The 20,000-nt window shown below is 44.2% G+C and overlaps 1 protein-coding gene across 8 annotated transcripts in view; it reads right to left on the bottom strand.

Annotated features, from left to right (window-relative positions):
- Positions 1-20,000, bottom strand: part of PDE5A (phosphodiesterase 5A) — a 133,774-nt gene that overhangs the window by 94,714 nt on the left and 19,060 nt on the right. For 7 of the 8 annotated variants that reach the window (XM_085882552.1, XM_085882554.1, XM_085882553.1 and 4 more), the window contains 2 exons: positions 10,256-10,874; positions 5,786-5,875 (listed from right to left, as the gene is read on the bottom strand). In XM_085882552.1, coding sequence (XP_085738678.1) covers positions 5,786-5,875; positions 10,256-10,874 — 709 coding nt within the window. The remainder of the gene's footprint in view (positions 1-5,785; positions 5,876-10,255; positions 10,875-20,000) is intronic. The other variant, XM_085882558.1, reaches the window with a different exon arrangement.

The raw sequence follows: 20,000 nt of genomic DNA on the forward strand, positions 1-20,000 counted from the left end.
ATCAAAATAATGTAACTCGAATTTCAAAATGTCATTGACTTTTAAATATCATAAATGAGGAATGCGTTCCTGACAGAAAAAAAAAATGAATGGAAATTTTTCAGAGTAAATGAATTTAAATATTATTACAATAAAGACAATACATAGGAGTCATTTTCTTTTTTTCCTGCGCAGCACAGCCACAAGGCTGTGAGTCGCATCATTGACTGATGGAGTGGCAGTGCTCTGCTAATGCAGTGCCCCTACAGGTTATAGTAGCCATTTGGAATTTGGCCAGTATGATGGGGATAGCTCCCCTACTCTTCACGACGCACACCACAAAGGGATGATTAATGTCCACCATCTAATTCTGGAAGATGCAAGGTCAAGTATAACAGCCATCTGAGGGACAGCATGCACATTTATTTATCACCCTGACTGTGGAACACTGGGATGACAGTTTATAGCTGGGTTGAGATTCGAACCTCGGCTGGACAGCTCAGAACAAGTGTGCGGTACTTCTTGGCCATCCTGCCATCGAGTGGGGATGCATTGCTTTGTAGCGATTGAAAACATCTTGAACCCGTAGTTCGCTTTACTCATTCTAATCCTCCAATTTATTTTGCCTTCCAAACTCTGGGGATTTCCCCCATTGAGAACCGAGCAACAGGACTCACACCACTGCTCATGCCATGGGAGCCTGCTGTTAAAGTATTTTTGTTGCAATCAATGAAGTTACACATTTGGCACATTCCTTCACCTTTCCTTGACTCAATATAATTGTTCCAACAGTAGAAAGAGTTAGGTTCACTGCTTTGGCAATTTCACATGTTCTTGTGTAAATATGGAGAAGGTGGAAGCATACATAGCCTTCCTGAAATAAACATCCCCATATGCTTAGTTATAAGAATCGGTAGTTTTCTTTACATTTTCAGATTTCACCCCAGATTTTAATATTTATTTAGTCCATGAGAGCCGATCCTCAAATCCAAAATCATATTTTCATTATATGCTTCAATTAGTCCAAGAGAGTAGATCGTGTTTCTGAGAAGGGCACTTGGTAGAACACATACCTCTGCCACACAATGCCTAATCCACGGGAAAATATTGGGCCCAATACATTTTTGAAATGTCATGCTGACAGCCACCCCTTGGAGCTCTTTTGTGGTGATATTCCCAGGAATTATTTTTAAATAATCAGTTAGGATTTTCTTCATCATTCCTGTAGCTTCAACTATCAGTGGTAAAATTTCAGCTTTCCTCAATTTACAAATCCTCTTGACCTCATTTTTCAGATCCTGGATGGAGAATATTTTATTGCTAACTCTGACATCGTGGGACACATGGTATGGCAGCCATATTGGAATATAGGGAAAATTTGGACATCATTTTCTCCGAAACCGCTCAACGAAAAAAGTAAATTTTCCATGTGTCTTCAGCTTCTCATTGGGTATATCGGGTGATAACAATGACGTCATCGGAGAAGTGGTATTCCAGCCATCGTTGATTGAATTGAAATTGCTATCTGAAAAATCTGAAACTTCATATATCTGATATTTGAGCCAATGTGAGTGAGGAATTAAATTTATGACGTTCATAGCCCATGCCAACAAACTATGTGACATAATAGTGTGCATGGATGATATGTGTATGTGGGCCACAATAGCAGTTGGCCACAATAGTAGCGTGTTCAGTTAATGATGGTATTTTTTTGTTCAGAATGAATGCATGAAGGGTAACTGTGCATTCCACAAGCGCCGTTCAAGTTAGCCTGCGCTCACGAAGCGAAAATCAGGGTTAAAGGCCCAGTCACACCTTGACGTTTTAGCCAGCTTATGCCGATTTTTGAAAAATTTGTCTAAAACGCTGGCACACGTCGAATACGTTATGGGTAAGTTTTGGAAACATTGAGAGCACGCTGAAAAACACTGCCATACTTCGTAGTACGCTGGCTTTCATTGTTGTACTTTGCGGTTGTCCTCAAATTTTCCATACTTGAAATTTTACGACTTATGCCAGCGTATGACTCACAAGTACCGCTACGCTGGCCATAAGTTGGAGGCACGTTATGCGATCGTTGACACACGTCGACACACGTTACTTGTAAGTTTATCATAAGTCGAAACACGTCGAGGTAATGTTTAGCGTACCCGAAACTTATTTCTAACCTATGAGTAACGTGTTGTAGGCACGTTACGTGATCGTTGACACACGTCCACACACGTTACTTGTAAGTTACTCATAAGTCGAAACACGTGAAGATAATGGTTAGCGTCAGTGTTCCAGACTTCCTGGTTTTTTTTTTTCTTCGGTATGATGGTGATGTTGACACTTCGATTTCTAGTGCGGTTATGATTTAAATCGTTGAGCAGCAGCCTATTAATTATATTATATTATAACCGCACTAGAAATCGAAGTGTCAACATCACCGTCATACCGAAGAAAAAAATAAAATAAAAAACAGGGAGTCTGGAACACTGACGCTAACCATTACCTCGACATGTTTCGACTTTCGACAAGTAACTTTTGTCGACATGTGCCAACGATCACATATCGTGCGTACAACTTATTCCCATCGCATGCGGAACATGTGAGGCATACGGCAAGAACATCGTAAAATGTTTAACACGTTTAAAATTTCAAGATGTACTCCACTTACGATGATAGTGTACTTTAGCGTTCTATTCACATATACCAAACTTACCCATACCGTATTCTACGTGCGCCAGCGTTTTAGACGCATTTTTCAGAGGTCGGCATATGCTGGCAAGATCGCCAAGGTGTGATTGCGATGTTGACACTTCCATTTCTCCGGCGGTTATGATTTGAATCATTGTGCGGCAGCCTTTTAATAGGCTATGCCACGTGATCGTCCGCGATACGTGCAGCGTGCTATGCATAAGTTAGACTATCGTTGGGCATAGGTTGTGAACGCCAACAACAGCCTAAGCATTTGTTGGTAAAGTTATCTATAAGACAACGAAACGTTCTGTGTACGTTACTAATACGTTATGCATACGACCAACTCGTTATGAATACGTCTGAATCTTTTAAAAAACATCAAAAGTTCAGCGTAAGCCAACGTTTTACATACATTTTGATACGTTGCCATTGCTGGCTAAAACCTCAAGGTGTGACTGGGCCTTAAGCGATTGGTCCCGTACGTGCGTACATGCGTGTCTGAATTTTGTTATTCCCTATTCTCTGAAACCACTTATCGGATTGACACTAAATTTTCACCATATGTGCAACTACTCATGGAGAATGTTTTCTGATAATTATGATGTCATCGGTCAAATGGTTCGGCAGCAAAAAAAAAAAAAATGTAACCTTCAAAAAGCTCCAAAACGGCTGAACAGATCGATGAGAAATTTTACAGGTTTGACCGCTGATCCATAAGGAACAAAAATATCACAACCTATAATGTCATAGGTCACATGGGATGGCAGCCATATTGGATTTACCTGAAAACCTTTAAAATCTTCTTCTCCAGAACGACCTGACAGATCAAAGGGAAACTTCACACACATGTTCCCCAAGCCTTGGGGATACCTGGGTGTTTTTATTTTATTTATTATTTTTTGTATACACTGTCAAGGCTGGTCTGAGAGCTAACACATAGAACATACAACAATGGGAGCAGGAGACAAGAGGGGTGGGAGAGGTAAGAAAAAAACAGTGGGGAACAGAGACATGAGGATATCTGTGGAAGGGAGTGGGATGGGGTGTGGTACACAGAGAAAACAAGATGGACATGACAGGGACTTTCAGGAAGGAAAGATGGAAATTTGAAGGAGGTGGGTTTGGGGTGGATTGGTAGAGGTAGAAAAGATCGTGCTTTTGGATGGGGGATGATAAGAGATGATGGTGAACAGCTGTTTTGAAGACCTGGAGGGAAGAGTGGGATTGAAGAGAGTGTGGGAGTTTGTTGCAAAGGTGGGAAAAAAAGAGGAATGAAAGAGTGATGGTTGGCAGTGAGTCTTGATTTTGGTAGTTTTACCAGAAGGAAGTTGCTGGTGAACCTTGAGCACCCTGTAGAAATATGGGTGGGGGGGGGACATATCTCAGACAGAGCAGGGGGGCTGAAGCCAGAGAGGACATGGGAGAAGACAGACAGACCCCCGACCTGTATGTGGTGAGAGAGTGAGAGACCCAAAGACTCAGACTCATCGCTGGAGAAACAAATTATCCTAAATGCCTTGGTTTCCACAGTGTGAAGTCGAGAAAGGTGAGAGGTGGGAGCACCAGCCCAGAGCGGAGAGCAGTACTCCATCAGGCTGTGAACGAAAGCTTTGTATATGGTCAGCAGATCAGGTGGGCCAAGGGAGGACTTTGCATGATGGAGGCTGCCCAGTCGGCGACTGGCTTTGGAGGCCAGCATGGGAATGTGGTTTTCCCAGGAAAGATCATCGCAGATAGTGAGACCCAAAAGCTAGAATGAAAGGACTTCTTCAAGAGGATTGTTGTGAATGTAGATTGGGGAGGGGGGTGGTTCCAGACGATTCTTTCAGAGAAACATCGTGAGAGTGTGAGATTTGTCAAGATTGAAAGACATTTTCCACGTGTTGGATCAGCTTGTGATTTTATCCAGATCTGCAGAGTGAAGAAGCTGCTGCTTGCTGATCTGAGGGATGACGGATGGTACGGCAGAAGGTGGAGTCATCAGCAAAGAGATAAAAAGGATTTTCCAGAGAGTCGGAGAGATCATTGTTGAAAACCAGAAAAAGAACAGGGTGCAGAGCGCTACCTTGAGGAACTCCAGCCTGGAGAGGAAGAGGGGATGAGAGAACTCAATTAAGGGCCACACGTTGGCTGTGACCGGAGAGGAAGTCTGCGAGCCATGAGTGGAGATGTCCTTGGATACCAAAGGAAGAGAGTTTGGTGAGCAGGGCAGGTTGCCAGACCGTATCAACGGTGTTCACGAATAAGTGATAGGTCACATGGTTTTGCAGCGATATTCGATGAAAGGAAAATATTTCCAAAATTCTCTCTCTTGAACCACTGCCTCAATCAATGTGAAACGTCAAAATTATGACCTAGTAGTGAGTGATCGGGAATGTTTGTTTTAAATTTCAACCTGATCAGATGCATCATCTGGCAGCCAGAATTATGAACCTTTTTGAATCCGCATTCTTTTTTTTTTTCTTTTTTTTTTTAAATAAGCCTCACTTGGCTGTGCCTGGATGGGTTTGAGGGTACAGGAGTAGCAATTGAAACCAGAGTACCATCCAGGTTCCTCCTGATGACTTCATCCTTGCTTTTTGCTTGTTCAAGGTTCCTTCTGACGACTGAAATCCAGGACTGTACCTATTTTATTTGGTCTTCCATTTGATTTGAATTTTATTTTTTCATTACAAATTTGCTGCCAGAAGAGTTGGCTCGCACCAAGTCCTTCTTAACCACTGCGTGGGGGAAGTATTATGTGAATACCATCTAGTTTCAATTTGTTTTCAGCACTGATGTATATTTATAACAAAAGGCTCGTCTTTCCAGGAATGAGGAAGAAGACGCAGGAATGGTAGCATCATGTAGCAGTTTTAACGGTAACATGTAGTGTCTATGACAGCGGGAACTCTTTAGAAGGACACGGGAGCACACAAAATTATATACAGTAATACGTCTCAAATCAATAGAAAAATGTGTAAAAGTGTGTAAAAAGGAGTGCACAAACAACAACCACCACGTTTTATAAAATATCCTTTTTGTGTCCTTCACTTAATTTTACATACTTATTGACACTCACGGATAGACATGTAATGTGTTGGTGAAGTACAACAACTCGAGCAATTTCAGTCTTGTTTGTTACCTCCCCTTTGTAGTCTTTGAGAGGCAGACAGAGCACACTCTGGGTCTTGTATCCCGTCATGAGGTCAACCTCTACATTGAAACGTTGGTCCTGCAGGGGTTAAGGAGAGGATGAGGTAAACCAGAATCCCACAATGCACTGGGGTAGTAATATGCAAAGACCTGTGGGGGGAAAAAAAGGATCAACGAATGGAATTACTCTATCACTTGGTAAATATCGATCTACTTATTCTTATCAAACCAACTGTTTACCCCTTTGTTTACCCATGGGACTAGAAGGTCTCACCCTCTATTAATTGATTCAGGAAACAGCTACTTGCTTCAAGTCCCTGTTGAGATCAGATGGTTGACACAAACATTTTGCAACACACTACAACTACCTCATTCCTAGATACAGTGGCCTACAAAAGTATACACCCCCGACTGATAATGTCACATTTAGATGAATTATGGAGAAACAATTTTTCCAAATGAACTTTTGTATTCATAACTGAAGAGACCAAACTCAACAGTTATAGTTGAAGGAGGTTACATGTCAGAAATACCTGTCAAAAAAAAATGTTCAAATCAAAATTCTCTGGTTGTAAAAGTATTCAGCCCCCTAGGGGTCAGTACTTGGTGGAAGCACCTTTTTGCAGCAATGACTGCAATGAGCCTTTTGGGGAAGGTCTCTACCAGCTTAACACAGTGAGACGGTGAAATCTATCCCCATTCTTCATGTGAAAATTACTCTAGTTCTGCCAAGTTTGATGGGGATTCTTGATGGACTGCAATCTTCAAATATCGCCATAAATGTTCATTTGGGTTCAAGTCAGGACTTTGACTAGGCCACTCAAGAACATTTATTTTCTTATTCTCACCATAAATTCACTTGTTTGACTTCACTTGTAGGGAAGGTGTTTGTGATATTAATTAGGGACCAGATGAGGAACCATTTAAATAAATACAAACTAATTAAAGGTAGTCAGCATGGGTTCACCAAACGTAGTTCTTGTCTGAAGAATCTTTTAGAGTTCTCCGAAGCAGTGTCTGATTGGATGCATGAAGGAATGTCAGTGGACACAGTATATCTAGACCGTAAGAAGGCATTTGATAAGGTACTACATTAGAGGTTGTTAGCCAAGGTGAGGGCTTGTGGAGGGGCTGGTCAGGTAGCCAATTGGATTGCAAACTGACTTGGTGATCGGAAGCAAAGAGTGGCTGTGAGTGGGAGGTTGTCTTGCTGGGAGGATGTAAGTCGTGGGGTACCTCAGGGATCAGTACTCAGACCAGTACTATTCATTATTTCCATCAATGATTTGGATAGTCGGGTGAAGAGTAGGCTTTCCAAATTTGCAGATGACACAAACCTTGGAGGTGAGGTGGATATCAGAGGGGGTGGTGACCTGATTCAGAAAAGTATTGATGCTTGTATAGATTGGCCAGAAGATTGGTAGATTTAATTTAACCTGAGCAAGTGTAAGGTGTTGGGGATGGGGAAGAACAATGAAAATGGAGATGACAGGACGCAAGGGGTAATTTTGGAGTGTGTCACACAGGAGAAGGATCTGGGGGTGGTAATAGATACGGGGAAGTAAGCAGGCAGCTATAGGAAGAGCAAATTGGGTTTTAGGCTGTATTTGGAGGGGCATCAATTATAAATCAAAAGAGGTGGTGTTAACATTGTACAGGAATTTAGTGAGGGCCACATCTAGAATATTGTGTGCAGTTTTGGTCACGACAACTCAGGGAGGACATAGATGTCATAGAGAGGGTTCAGCATAGGTGTACTAGATTGATTCTGGGAATGCATGGAATGGTCTCCCTGGAAGGGTAGTGGCAGCTTTTTGGAAGGGTAGTGGCAGCTTTTTGGAAGGGTAGTGGCAGCTTTTTGGAAGGGTAGTGGTAGTAGTGGCATCGGGTGTTGGCAAGACTTTTAGGCAGCTTGAACATTGATGGGTGATTGTACAGTGTTGTTGGTGGGGGTCTCATCAAGGGGTGTTTATGTGGTTGATGCTGTGTGTTATTTTACCCAAGACCATCTATGCCCATGCTCCCTCCCCTGGAAAGAAAAAAAAAAGAACTACAAAAAAAACATTTTGCATATTTATTATTTTGATCGACTGTTGATAAATTGGTGTGGTGTTGATGTTGTGCAGGAATGATGAGCCAAGTGACCTCCACCTGTGTCTGATTTCCTTCTTTAAATGTTCAATTAGGTTCAAGTCAGGACTTTGACTCAGCCACTCAAGAACATTTCTTTTCTTCTTCTTCAGCCACTCCAGTGTGGCTCCATCTTTGTGTTTCAGATCATTGTCATGCTGAAATGTGAATCTCCGACCCAGTTACAGATTCATTAGAAGGGGTACCCAGCAAAAAATTAATTTTCATTAATTAAAACGAAGTTCATTATATCTCAGAGACTATGAGTCAGATATACATGAAACTGGTATGGTAGGTTCATGGTATGTGCTCGTTATGTGTGAGAAAGAACCGTTGCTATGGACCCCTCCGTTGCCGAGCAACGGCTGAAAAACCTCTAAATGTGGGGGTATTTTAACGAAAAAACAATCTGCAGCATTAACCCTTGAAGCTAGAATCATGAATTTTCTTTTGCTTAATCCTCAGGTCATTCCCCATCGAACGGCCCATCGCGTCAGGTTATATAGGGTAGGCGACTACCCATGTCCGCCTACCGGCTTGTTTATATGAATAAAATGGAAATGCTGAAAAAAAGTATTGAATATTGAAAGCGTTTTCTGAATTGAATCAAAATGAGAAACGGGATTGAATCTGTTATTGCATGTGGCAGCTTGGCTGCCAGGTAGCTATCATTTCTTGGAAGCATGGCTGTGCCGCTGATGCTGCGCTCCTCAACCAGAACGCTGGTACTCGTTTCTCTGACCTCGGAAGGATGACGGGCTGAGTCTACCACACCTGGTGTTAATTCAGCAGCCAACGGGGCTTAAACTCACGAACCTAAGATATGGGATTGAATGAGACACCATTATTACAAATGAAGAAGATGAAGGGGGAAGAGTTTTTGTTTTCATGTAAATTGAAACCGGCCCATGTATCCTCACCTTACTCAACGATATAATACTGTTTATGGCCTCACTCAACTTTATGATACTGGTTGCAGATTGGGCTTGATTAGAGGTATCCCCAACAGGACAATTGTTGCCAGAAGTATGTAAGCAGGGACGGCCGGACGCAGGGATGGCCGGATGCAGGGACGGACACAGGCATGCTGAGACCGAGCTCCTTTTAGATTATAGATGGCTGACTTAAAACAGGTTTTCATCAAGGATTCTCCTATACTTTGCACTGTCCATTGTCCTTTTTATTCTGACAAGCTTACCAGTTCCTGCTGATGAAAAGCAACCCAATAACATGATGCAGCCACCACCATGCTTGACAGTAGAGATGGTGTTGACTGGGTGATGTGCATTGTTTGGCATGTGCCAGACGTAACGTTTTGATTTTAGACCAAAAGTTCAATACATGTCTCGTCTAACCACAAAAGTTTTCTTCACATGCTAGCAATATCATTAAGATGCTTTTTCACAATCTCCGCATGAGCTTTTTGAGGCGTCTTTTTCAGTAATGGCTTCTTTCTTGCCACCTGTCCATTGAGGCCAGCTTTGTGAAGGGAACGGGATATTGTTGATTGATGAACACTGACCCCCATCATGGACATGGAGCCTTACAGATCTTTCAAAGTTAATGTTGGATTTACAGTGACATCCCAAACTAGTTTTCTTGCTTGCCTGGCTGCTGAGTTTGGATGGGCGACCTGATCTGGGTAGAGTCTGGGTGGTATGATACGACTTCCACTTCGTAATGATGGATTTCACCGTGCTTAAAGGGATAATGAGAGACTTTGGAATCTTCTTATAACCCTCTCCTGAACGCTGCTTCTCCACCACTTTATGTCTGACTTCTTTGGAAAGTTCCTTGATCTTCATGTTTGCCTTGTTGGTTGACCAAGGAAGTTGCACCTTAAAACTCCTGAGATAAGAGCTGGGGGTGGGAGCTTAATTTTTAAGTTAAACCACTGATTACATACAGGTGAAACCTATAACACTTATTTTGTAACCTTTTCAAACAAATAATTTGCTCCTGAAGTGGTTTCGGGTTAATTAGGCCAAGGGATCGAATACTTATGTAACTGAGCATCATCTGATTTTCTCTGTTAATGTAACTTATTCACATTTTATCTGCATTTTTCGCTTTATCACTTTGGATTACTTTGTGAAGACGATATATTAAGTTTGATTTCAAAACATAATGAAATAAGCTCAGGTGGCATCAAAATGTGAAAACCTTGGAGGGGGTGAATACTTTTGCAGGCCACTGTACATCAATGCCACATCTGTAATGAGGTATGAGAATTTCCACCTATTTGAAATGTGTCTTACAGTGGTAAATAAAGGGTTAATTTACACCCAATGACCAATCAAACAAAATGACATTCTCTTTAAAAATCCACCTTGTATGCATTGGCCACATTGACGGGACAACCCGAGGCGGCGACGTGACCAACGATGCCTTTACCCCAAGGCAGACGCAACCCCATGTTGCGTGTCTGCTCGGGAGTACTTCCCGGGGACACGTCGAACAGGCGGCTGACAAGGTGACGCTCGTGAGCCGCATCGCACCGTACGATGAAGAGTGAGCACCTGTCTGCAGTGAGCACATGGTTCACGTGGAGGAGGATGCGGTGGCAGAGCGTGAGAACATCCAAATGGCTCGCAATGTCCTTCACGAGCTCGAGGAGGCTTTCCTTTTCCTCGACCAAGGAGCGTGACTCTCTTACACTGTTCCTCACCCTGGCATGACTTTCCCTCTGTTCCCCTCGAACATGCTTTCTGGCCTCACTCTGCGCATCTTCGTTTGATCTCAACATAAAAGTGAAAGAACCATCGTCTGGATCTTCGCCGAGTATCGGCTGAAGCAGCCGGTCAGGTTCGGATGCAGAGACCTGACTGCAGTGCTGAAAACGGTCACCAGGCCCAGCTGGCAACAAATCCGTGGGTTGTGGTTGAACCTCTCGAGCTGGTGTCTCAAAACAGTGCACGCGTTCTTCAAACCACTGGTTTATCATAGCTCTGGATCACACGAAAAATGGTTTGAGAGAGGGTGAGAGGAGACAAATGAGTATATATATATATACTAATTCTTAATGGCCCCAATTATTCAGCACCCTTTGGTGAGATCGGCCAGGGAAGATTTTTGGCCCCATTCTTTCACGAACTGTCTGGCCAGGCCTGACGTTCAATGACCAATCTTAGGTCATTTTTTGGTCCGCCAGAATTTGGCCAGGAATTTGTAATCTGGCTGGGATATCTCACCTACTCATCGTTAAATGCACTGTAGGATATTTAACGTCCACCAACTAACGCTAGCAAATGGGACACCTGTTTTAACGGCCACCCAAAGGACGACATAGTTTGAGATAGAACTCATTGCGTACAAAGCACCAATGCTCCAGTAATTTAATGGGGTCGTGAATCGAACTGAATCCAGACAGCTTAAAGGTAAGTATGCTTGCTGTACCCCCATCCATGACAACCATGGCCCCATCCTATCCGACAGCACGAGTAAATGAATATACAAGGTCAAAATACCATGGCCGCAAACGTGTACGAGTGCTGTGCAATATTAATACCATTACCCAAAAAGAAAAAGGGCTACGCCTAAACTTTTATTTACTTATTTCCTCTTGACGTGATGCAAAACAAATACACCAACCAGCTGGAGCACAGATTTACTTTCCTGTCGAAATCCACAAGGTGGGACTATGGATCTTACCATCGACGATTTGAGCAACATATAAAAATGATGTGATTTCGTTGACACTGTTTTGTGCAGTTTATTGTACCAGGAAATTAAGAGCGGCTCATAAAGCAACAATAGTTTTTGCTTTGTCACCAATAATCAAACTATAGATTAGGTCAGGTCAGGCCAGGTCAGGTATGGGAGCATGCGCCAGAGCAGCACGTCGCTGCGTCCACTTTCCGCCGGTACTCCAGGGGCCTCCATCTGGCCATACCCCAGGCAGATGCTAGGCCCATCCCAATCTCCTTGAGATTCTGATCAACCTGCTGCAACCACGAGGCACGTGGTCGGCCCATTGGCCTCCTACACTCACGAGGCTCCCTCGCTGAGAGAATCTGGTGAGCAGGATCAGCATCAGGAAAAACTATAGATCAACTGCTGCAAAGCTGTGGGTATACATGGGTGAAGATGTGTAAGGGTGACGGTGTGTGTGTGTGTGTGTGTGTGTGTGTGTGTGTGTGTGTGTGTGTGTGTGTGTGTGTGTGTGTGTGTGTGTGTGTGTGTGTGTGTGTGTGTGTGTGTGTGTGTGTGTGTGTATGTGGTGTTGTGCATAGACTGGATGCTGGAGGAGACGATGCGGAGAGAAGGAGTTCCGGGTGAGAGGTCAGGGGTGTGCAGCAAAAAGGATTGGTACAGAACATGCGTTCCAAAGTTTAGTTAAATAAATAAACTGTTGGTGAATATTGAATTCCTCATTCTTGGAGTATTTTACGATGCAACAAACTGGCGACGAGGATAAGATTGAACTTGAATCCACCGAAACCCTTTCTGCAAAACCCGGGTGAGCCTTCAGTGCCTTTTACGGCCTGGGCTCATGTTCTTGAAAAGTACGTGCTGGTGATACAGAGAGAATGCACTCGCTGATGCCTGAAAGCACATGCACTTTAGATACATTGCTTAAGCACAGAAGGTCAGAGACTCTTCTATACAATAACGGTAGCTGATAATATCTACGAGATTGCACTTACGGTCTAGAGGAATTTTTTGGTCCCAAGAGTTAATGTTGTGGCAGAACGATATAAATTTCGTCAATGTGGTCAGAAAAATGGCGAGTCGACGGAACAATATATTGCTTCATTAAGGGAGGTGGTCGTCACATGCAAGTTTGAAGAGCTGGCAGACAAAAACCAGCTCATCGAGAAAACAAACTCACATCGCATTGGAGAACGTTTACTGCGACAAACGGGACTGATGTTACAGAAAGCTATAACCATGGCCAGACAGATTGGGTCAGCAACGGCGGAGGCTCGGATCAAAGGCCAAGGCGCTGCTAGCAACATACGAGCCATAAACCCTGTTGAGACACAGGATTCGCAGAGTTGCAAGAGACCCTGTAGGCTCGCTGTGAGAGCGACTTCAGATGAGCGACCTCAACCGGCTCAAGGGAAAATGTATTATTGATGTGGATCTGCAAATCGTACAGCCAACTACTATGGATGCCCAGCAAAGGACGCCAAATGCAATGGCTGCTAAAAGAGAGGACATTTTGCTAAAGTATGCCGGGGCTCAAAACAGGTTCACAAAGTGACCGCCCCTGGCGTGAATGTGTCGAGTGCAGACAATAGGGCTCAGGATGCTGATAAGACAATGTGCACTGCACAAGTTACTGCTGCCGGGGGAGAGCCGATGGACATTGAATTACTGTTAAATACAGGCTCGGCAGTGCCAATACTTCCCGAATCCTTCTACCTGTAATGTTTCAATAAAGCTTCACTGACCGAGCCAAAATTACACCTGGTTAGCTACCTGAGAAATCCAAAACCTTTGCGTGGTTGCCTGCATGCGGATGTGACTTTTGAGAATTACTGTGCGCCCGCTGAATTTTATATACCGCGGAGCGGCACTGCCATTCCGGGCAGAGACCTGCTTGCTGCACTTGACATGCAACTACTGAATGGTCGCATCACTTCTACCACCCAATGCACTGCAAATCAAACCCCAGTCACAAATGTTACAGGTGACAGCATGGAGAGCACCCTGGGCTGTGCAAAGGGATTTATTCATCTGGTTAAAATGCGACCCAATGTGACTCCGGTTCAGCAAAAGTTGCACCGTTTACCTTTGTGAGAGATGCTGTTTCACAGGAACTGAAAAAGCTCATTAAACTGGATGTAGCTGAGCTAATCGAATCGTCAGAGTGGGTTTCACCAATTGTCGTGACGATGAAGAAAAACGGAGGGACTTGTCGAGGTGTGGATTTAAGAGAATCAAATAAAGCGGTGGAGATTGACGAATATCCTCTTCCGCATATGGAGGAATTGTTTGCGGAGCCAGACGTGGCACGCTTTTCTCCACATTGGATCTGCAAAGTGTGTACCACCAGGTTGTACTGCATGAGAACAGCAGGGACCTTCCTGCCTTCATTACACATGAGGGACTGTTTCGTTACAAACGAATCCCTTATGGGTTTGCTTCAGCACCAAGCTGTTTTCAGAGGATGATGTCTGCCATAAAAAAAAAACAGCCCAGAGCTTGCTTGGTGTTACCTCGATGATGTAATCGTTTTTGGAGGGACTCCCGAAGCACATGACAAACACCTCAGAGCGGTGCTACAGCGCATCGATACAGCTGGATTGAAACTGAACCTTTCAAAATTCCACTTCACACAGACAGAGCTGTCATTTTTAGGACAAGTAGTGTCACACATGAGACTGAAACCTGACCCTGCCCATGTTGTTGTGGTGTCAGAAGCACCCGCGCCGAAAGACGTGCAGAGCTTGCGCTCTTTTCTCTGACTCACGTCATGGTATGCGAAGTTCATCCCTAACTCTGCATCTGTCGTTGAACCCCTGAGAGAATTGCTGTGGGGACCATCCACCTTCTCCTGGTCAGTCACAGCACAGCAAAGTTTTGATTCCGTTAAACAACTGATTGTCAGTAGTCCAGCTCTCGCTCTCTTTGATCCAGAGCTATGCACCATCGTGAAAACTGACACCTCCGATTATGGCCTTGGAGGGGTCCTGACGCAAATTCATGTTGACAAAACGGAGAAAACTATCGCATTTGCATCCCGAACGCTGACTGAATAGGAAATAAAATATTCCACGGGGGGGAAAGGGAATCACTTGGATGCGTGTGGGTGACAGAGAAGTGGAGGACTTATCTCTGGGGTCGACATTTCACGTTACGCACTGACCACAGACCTCTCACTACACTGCTTTCAATGAAAGGATTGGGAAGAGCTGGAATGTGCATGGCCAGATGGTCCGCACGGCTTCTGTTATTTAATTATGACATTCAGTACAAGCCTGGCTCTGAAAACGTTTCAGCTGATTGCTTGTCTCGACTTCCACTCCCTACTTCAGAGCCCAGTCTGGAGGATGATGTTGAGGTTGTCACGCTCACATCGGCCCTCACTGCGGTGACAGCTGAATAATTCAAAACTGCCTGTATTTCCTGCCACATTCAAGCAAAGTTGCGTGAATTGCTTACAAAGCGCTGGCCGAAAAACGTCAAAAGGCCTGGATCCTAATCTTCCTTACTTCAGATTGCAAACTGAACTGTCACTTCAAGAGGACTGCGTGATGAGACGTACTCATCGCCTTCTTGTCCTGGAGGCGTTACAGCCGCATTTCATCAAATCAGCGCATGATACACACCAGGGCATAGCGAGGATAAAGCAGCGGTTAAGAGATCTGTATTGATGGTCGGAATGGACGCCCACGTCGAATCCGCAATCAAAGCTTGCATTACTTGCCAGCAGTACGACAAGACAGCTGTGACACAAGCGTCATCGTTACAGCCGGTTCCTTATCCCGATGCGGCTTGGGAGAAATTGGCAATCGACATAGTGAGGCCCTTCGACTCTACACCACTGGATTGTCGTTTCGCTATCACTCTCATTGATTACTTTACCAAATGGCCAGAAATTGCCTTCACCTCCCAGGTCACTTCCACTACAGTGATCAAGTTCCTGTCAACTGTCTTTAGCAGAGAAGGAAACGCAAAATAGTTGATATCTGACAATTCACATCTCAGGAATTTGAAGCCTTTCTGAAAGACAGAGACATTACCCACAGGAAGTCAGCAGTGTACTCCCCACAAACAAATGGGGAAATTGAGTGATCCAATAGACGCTTAAAGGAAAGCTGCTTATCGCGAACAATGAAGGGAAAGACTGGAAAACATTTACAACGGACTTTCTTCAAACATAACGGGCAACTCGACATGCCACAACACAGCGATCACCTGCTGAACTGCTTCATGGGACAGAGATGCACACCATGCTACATGTATCTGGTTTGCAGATTCCAAAGCCCAACACACCGTCACACAAAGACACCTCGCTCAGAGTACAAGAGAAGCAGAAGAAGCAAAAGGTGTACACCGCCAAACGCCGTGGAGCAAAGGATGTGAACTTTGAATGTGGTTCCTTTGTCTGAGTGAGGAAACCTGGCGTCCGACGAAAAGGACAATCCAAATTTTCAGCGCCTCTCCAAGTTATGGAGCAAAGAGGATCTCACACGTACAAACTGTCCGATGGACCGATCTGGAACGTGTCTCATTTAGCATCTGCCTGTCAAAGGAATGCAAGAGATGATGCCGAGCTACCACTCCTTCCTGACATCACCGCACCACCAGCGCAAGACGCATCAGAATCTGTGCCGGTTGGCCGGGATGCAGAATTCGCAGACCTCCAGTCCGGACTCAAGGTTATGTGATGATGTAATGTAAAGTCCTTTGAGAATAAGAAAAGGAAGCTAATTTAAACTGTTGCCATGGTAATTACGACTTGTTTTATGGTTAATCCATGCTGTGGCAATTACGACATTTCAACTTCCAGTTAATTGATATTATTGTTGTCCAATGAAGATACGGTATGCATGTGGTGAAAGAAGGGGGAATATGTGGTGTTGTGTATAGACCGGATGCTGGAGGAGGTGAGGAGGAGAGAAGGAGTTCCGGGTGAGAGGTCAGAAGGTGTGCAATGCAAAGGTTGTTACTTTCCCGATGTTTGGTTGAATAAAACCGTTGGAGAGCATTGGATTCCTCACTCTTGGAGTATTTTAGGATACAACAGTGTCCTTTGTTGTTGTCTCCATAATTCAAGTTTCAGAAGCTGGAATGGAGTCCTCACAGAACTCGAAGTATCCCCCTTCGTTTCGGTGAATCTGTCGTTAAGTTGTTGTTCTCAGAGTTGTTCCAAGGGCTCTTTTTAGGACTGTACTGAGTCGATGAATGTGTGTGCGTGTGCGACCCTGTGATGTTTGTGCGTGCCCACTGTTAACCCCCCACCCCCCACATCTCCAATCTCCAGAAACTTGACTAAGCTCGGTCAGGGTAGGAGTTTCTAATTTGTTCATGGTGTCGGCGATAGTTCGCATACAGTTTGCGAAGGATACCATAGGATCTTCAACGTCCACTAACGAACACCGACAAGAGGGGATGTCAGTTAAACATCCTCATGTGAATCACCGGGATGACGGTTTTCAGCTCAGTCGGGATTCGAACCCAGACGAGGCAGCTTCGAGGTGAGTGTGCATACCTCCGGGTCGAGGCCATCCTGCCAGCCCAAAATTGAGTCGATAAACTGATCAATTACATTTAGGCCTAGGTCACATTTGGCACGGCAGCCGTAGGGTCTACAAAATCTACGGCCACTAGCAATTATAGGGTGGCCACAGTATTTCCAGTCACTCAATGTAGCAGTCACATATGTTTTTATTTTTCAGGGAGCCGCACGGCGTATTTAGAAGTTGTGGAGACCGAAAACGTGGGGGTTGCCATACAGTCTTTGATTTGATGTCGCACAGTGACCTTAGGGCGTCCCTGCGGCGGCCATAGAATTTTCAAGGCAGACGCAAGGTAGCCTCAAGGTGCCCGCAAGGCGACCACAGGGGGGGCCCTAAGGCGAACGTGCGGCCAGACGGACGGTAACGAGTGAGTTCTTTTTATTATTATTTTTTTACCAGTTTTTTTTCCAACTTGTCGAATTGCTACGGCGAACGTAGAAATGAAAAAAGTTATAACTCCGCGCTGTAATTCCACGACGACCCCTACGGCCTGTAAATCATAGCCAGACGGCGTAGGGCCACCCTGAGGCCACCTCAGAAACTCTGCGGCCGCCGCACGTTTCTGTCAATTTGGGGGGGGGGGTACGGCCGCCGTATCCTTGCCGTAGAGAAAATGTGACTGAGGCCTTAGGTGCAGGTTTTGATATAGTGCAGGCATGATGGGCCAAATGGCCTCCTCCTATGTTAATGTTCCTTTGTCGGTATTTCCTTCTGAGCTTAGCGAAACGTGTGGCGACAGTTTCTCCGAGCTGAATAATTGATCTCTGCCATCTTCTTGAACAATCATTGCTGGTCAGACACAAACACAGTGAGTGTGTCCTTGAAGGTCATGATGGGTTTAGTCGCATTTGCTAACTTTATGCAAATGGCGGGATAATAAAAAAAACATCCGTGCTGTAAACATTGTGGGTGAACTAATCGGAATTATGATTTCTTTGAAATCTGAACTCTGGACCCATGCACTGACAAATTGCTTATACCGCACGCAGCTTGGTTTCCAGGTTTTCAAGGGCACCGAACCATGCACCACATTCACTGGATTGTTCACAGGTACAGCAGCACACTTACCTGTGAGCTTTCGACTCTTGGTTTTATTCCCAAGCCGACTATAAACTGTCCGATCGGTGCTTCGCAGACAACAGGGCTTCCCATCACAAGTGTGCCGTACCGATGATGGATGTTAGCCTGGGTGTTTAACAGTTGATGGGTGTTAAAGATCCCATCTTGAACAAATTACAAATTGCGGACCTGACTACCGTTGGGAAGGCAGGCAAAGGCAAACCAGCTGGTGTAATTCTTGTCATGAGAGAGCTTTTGCAACACTGAACCTGCCTTCGGACAAAACACTGAGGATGCAGGCAGTGAGAGCGACAGATGGAGGGAGAGAGAGCGAGATATGGAGGGGAGAGAGAGAGAGAGAGAGCGAGATATGGAGGGGAGAGAGAGAGAGCGAGATATGGAGGGGAGAGAGAGCGAGATATGGAGGGGGGGGGAGAGACAGACAGAGTGCGAGAGGGAGGGGATAGAGAGAGAGAGAGAGATGGAGAGGCCACTGCACAGCAGTGCAAATGGGATTCTTCAACACACTTCTTCAGGCAACAAATCATGAATTACGCATGTTGCATGCACGTACAGTCGTACTTATATGCGGAAATAGACGTTGGTGAAATTTGGAACATATCACCTCGACAGACAAAGGATTTACTTCTAAAATATGCTGTCAATTTTGTCCAGTAAAAGCCTAGAAACGCATTTTCAGTCCCTGTGTAAAATTGCATTCAGAGAAACCGCCCCATATAAAGAGAGGGGCTCTTTGTGCCTCCCTTGATATATGTTTGCAGGTGATTAATTTGAAAGTTAATGTCAGTTCAGCGTCGAAAAGTAATTGTAGATGCGAACTTAGAGCTTCATAAGTATGTGTACTTTGAGTGCGTGCATTTGCTTTGTTGGTTGTAAACACACAAACTGCACTCACAAATCCTCTTAACCAGGTAATTGCTTCAAATGCAGGCATTTCCTCTCATTGTCCATGAAGAACATGCCCTTGTGTTGGAAAATTTTCAATATGGCACAATTACTATCATTCCAAAGCAAAACAAAAGCACTAATCATTTCTCAGACCATATTAAAGTGCACCAATGATGGGTCACTTTCAAGATAACTGTCATAATATTGATTGCAGGAGACTGTGTTTGTTACTTGCAAAAATCAAAGGTATTGTTTGGTCTTGTCCGTTATTGTGTCTGTCGGTTTGTTTGTATGTAAGTCGCCTGCAATCAACAATTTTAAACCGATCTTCATGAAACTTCACCACATGGTAGAGTTTGTCAAAAGCAAGAAGCCTATTGTTTGAGGTCAAAAGGTCAACAAAGGCCAAAGGTCAGCATAATTGTCAATTTTCTAAAATCCTCAATTTTCATCCAATTGATTTGAAATTTGAAGAGAAGTTGCATAGCAGGTCACTGAATTCAACAAACAAGTATTTTTGAGGTCAACACAGGCCAAAATGTCCACATCGGCTTGGAAGTTGACATTGGCCAAAAAGTCGACATCGGCCAAATTTCTAACATTGTCAATTTTCATCCGATTGACTTGAAATTTGAAGAGGAGTTTCATATTTGCAAGAGGAGTTGCACATAATGAAGTGAGTTTCATTGAATTCAACCACCAATTATTTTTGAGGTTAACATTGGCCAAAAGGTCAACATAGGCTAAAGGTCAACTTTGGTGAGATTTCTAAAAGCCTCAATTTTTATCCCATTGACTTGAAATTTGAAGAGCATTTGCAAATTTGGTCATTGAATTCAATCACCAAGTATTTTTATGATCAAATTTGTTTATGGATTTTGCAAGTATCGTGCTATGCCCAACATCTTTCTTGTT

The sequence above is a fragment of the Eptatretus burgeri genome, chromosome 5 (genome assembly GCF_056783735.1).
Source record: "Eptatretus burgeri isolate ZD-2024b chromosome 5, Ebu_testis_v1, whole genome shotgun sequence".
Classification (NCBI taxonomy): domain Eukaryota; kingdom Metazoa; phylum Chordata; class Myxini; order Myxiniformes; family Myxinidae; genus Eptatretus; species Eptatretus burgeri.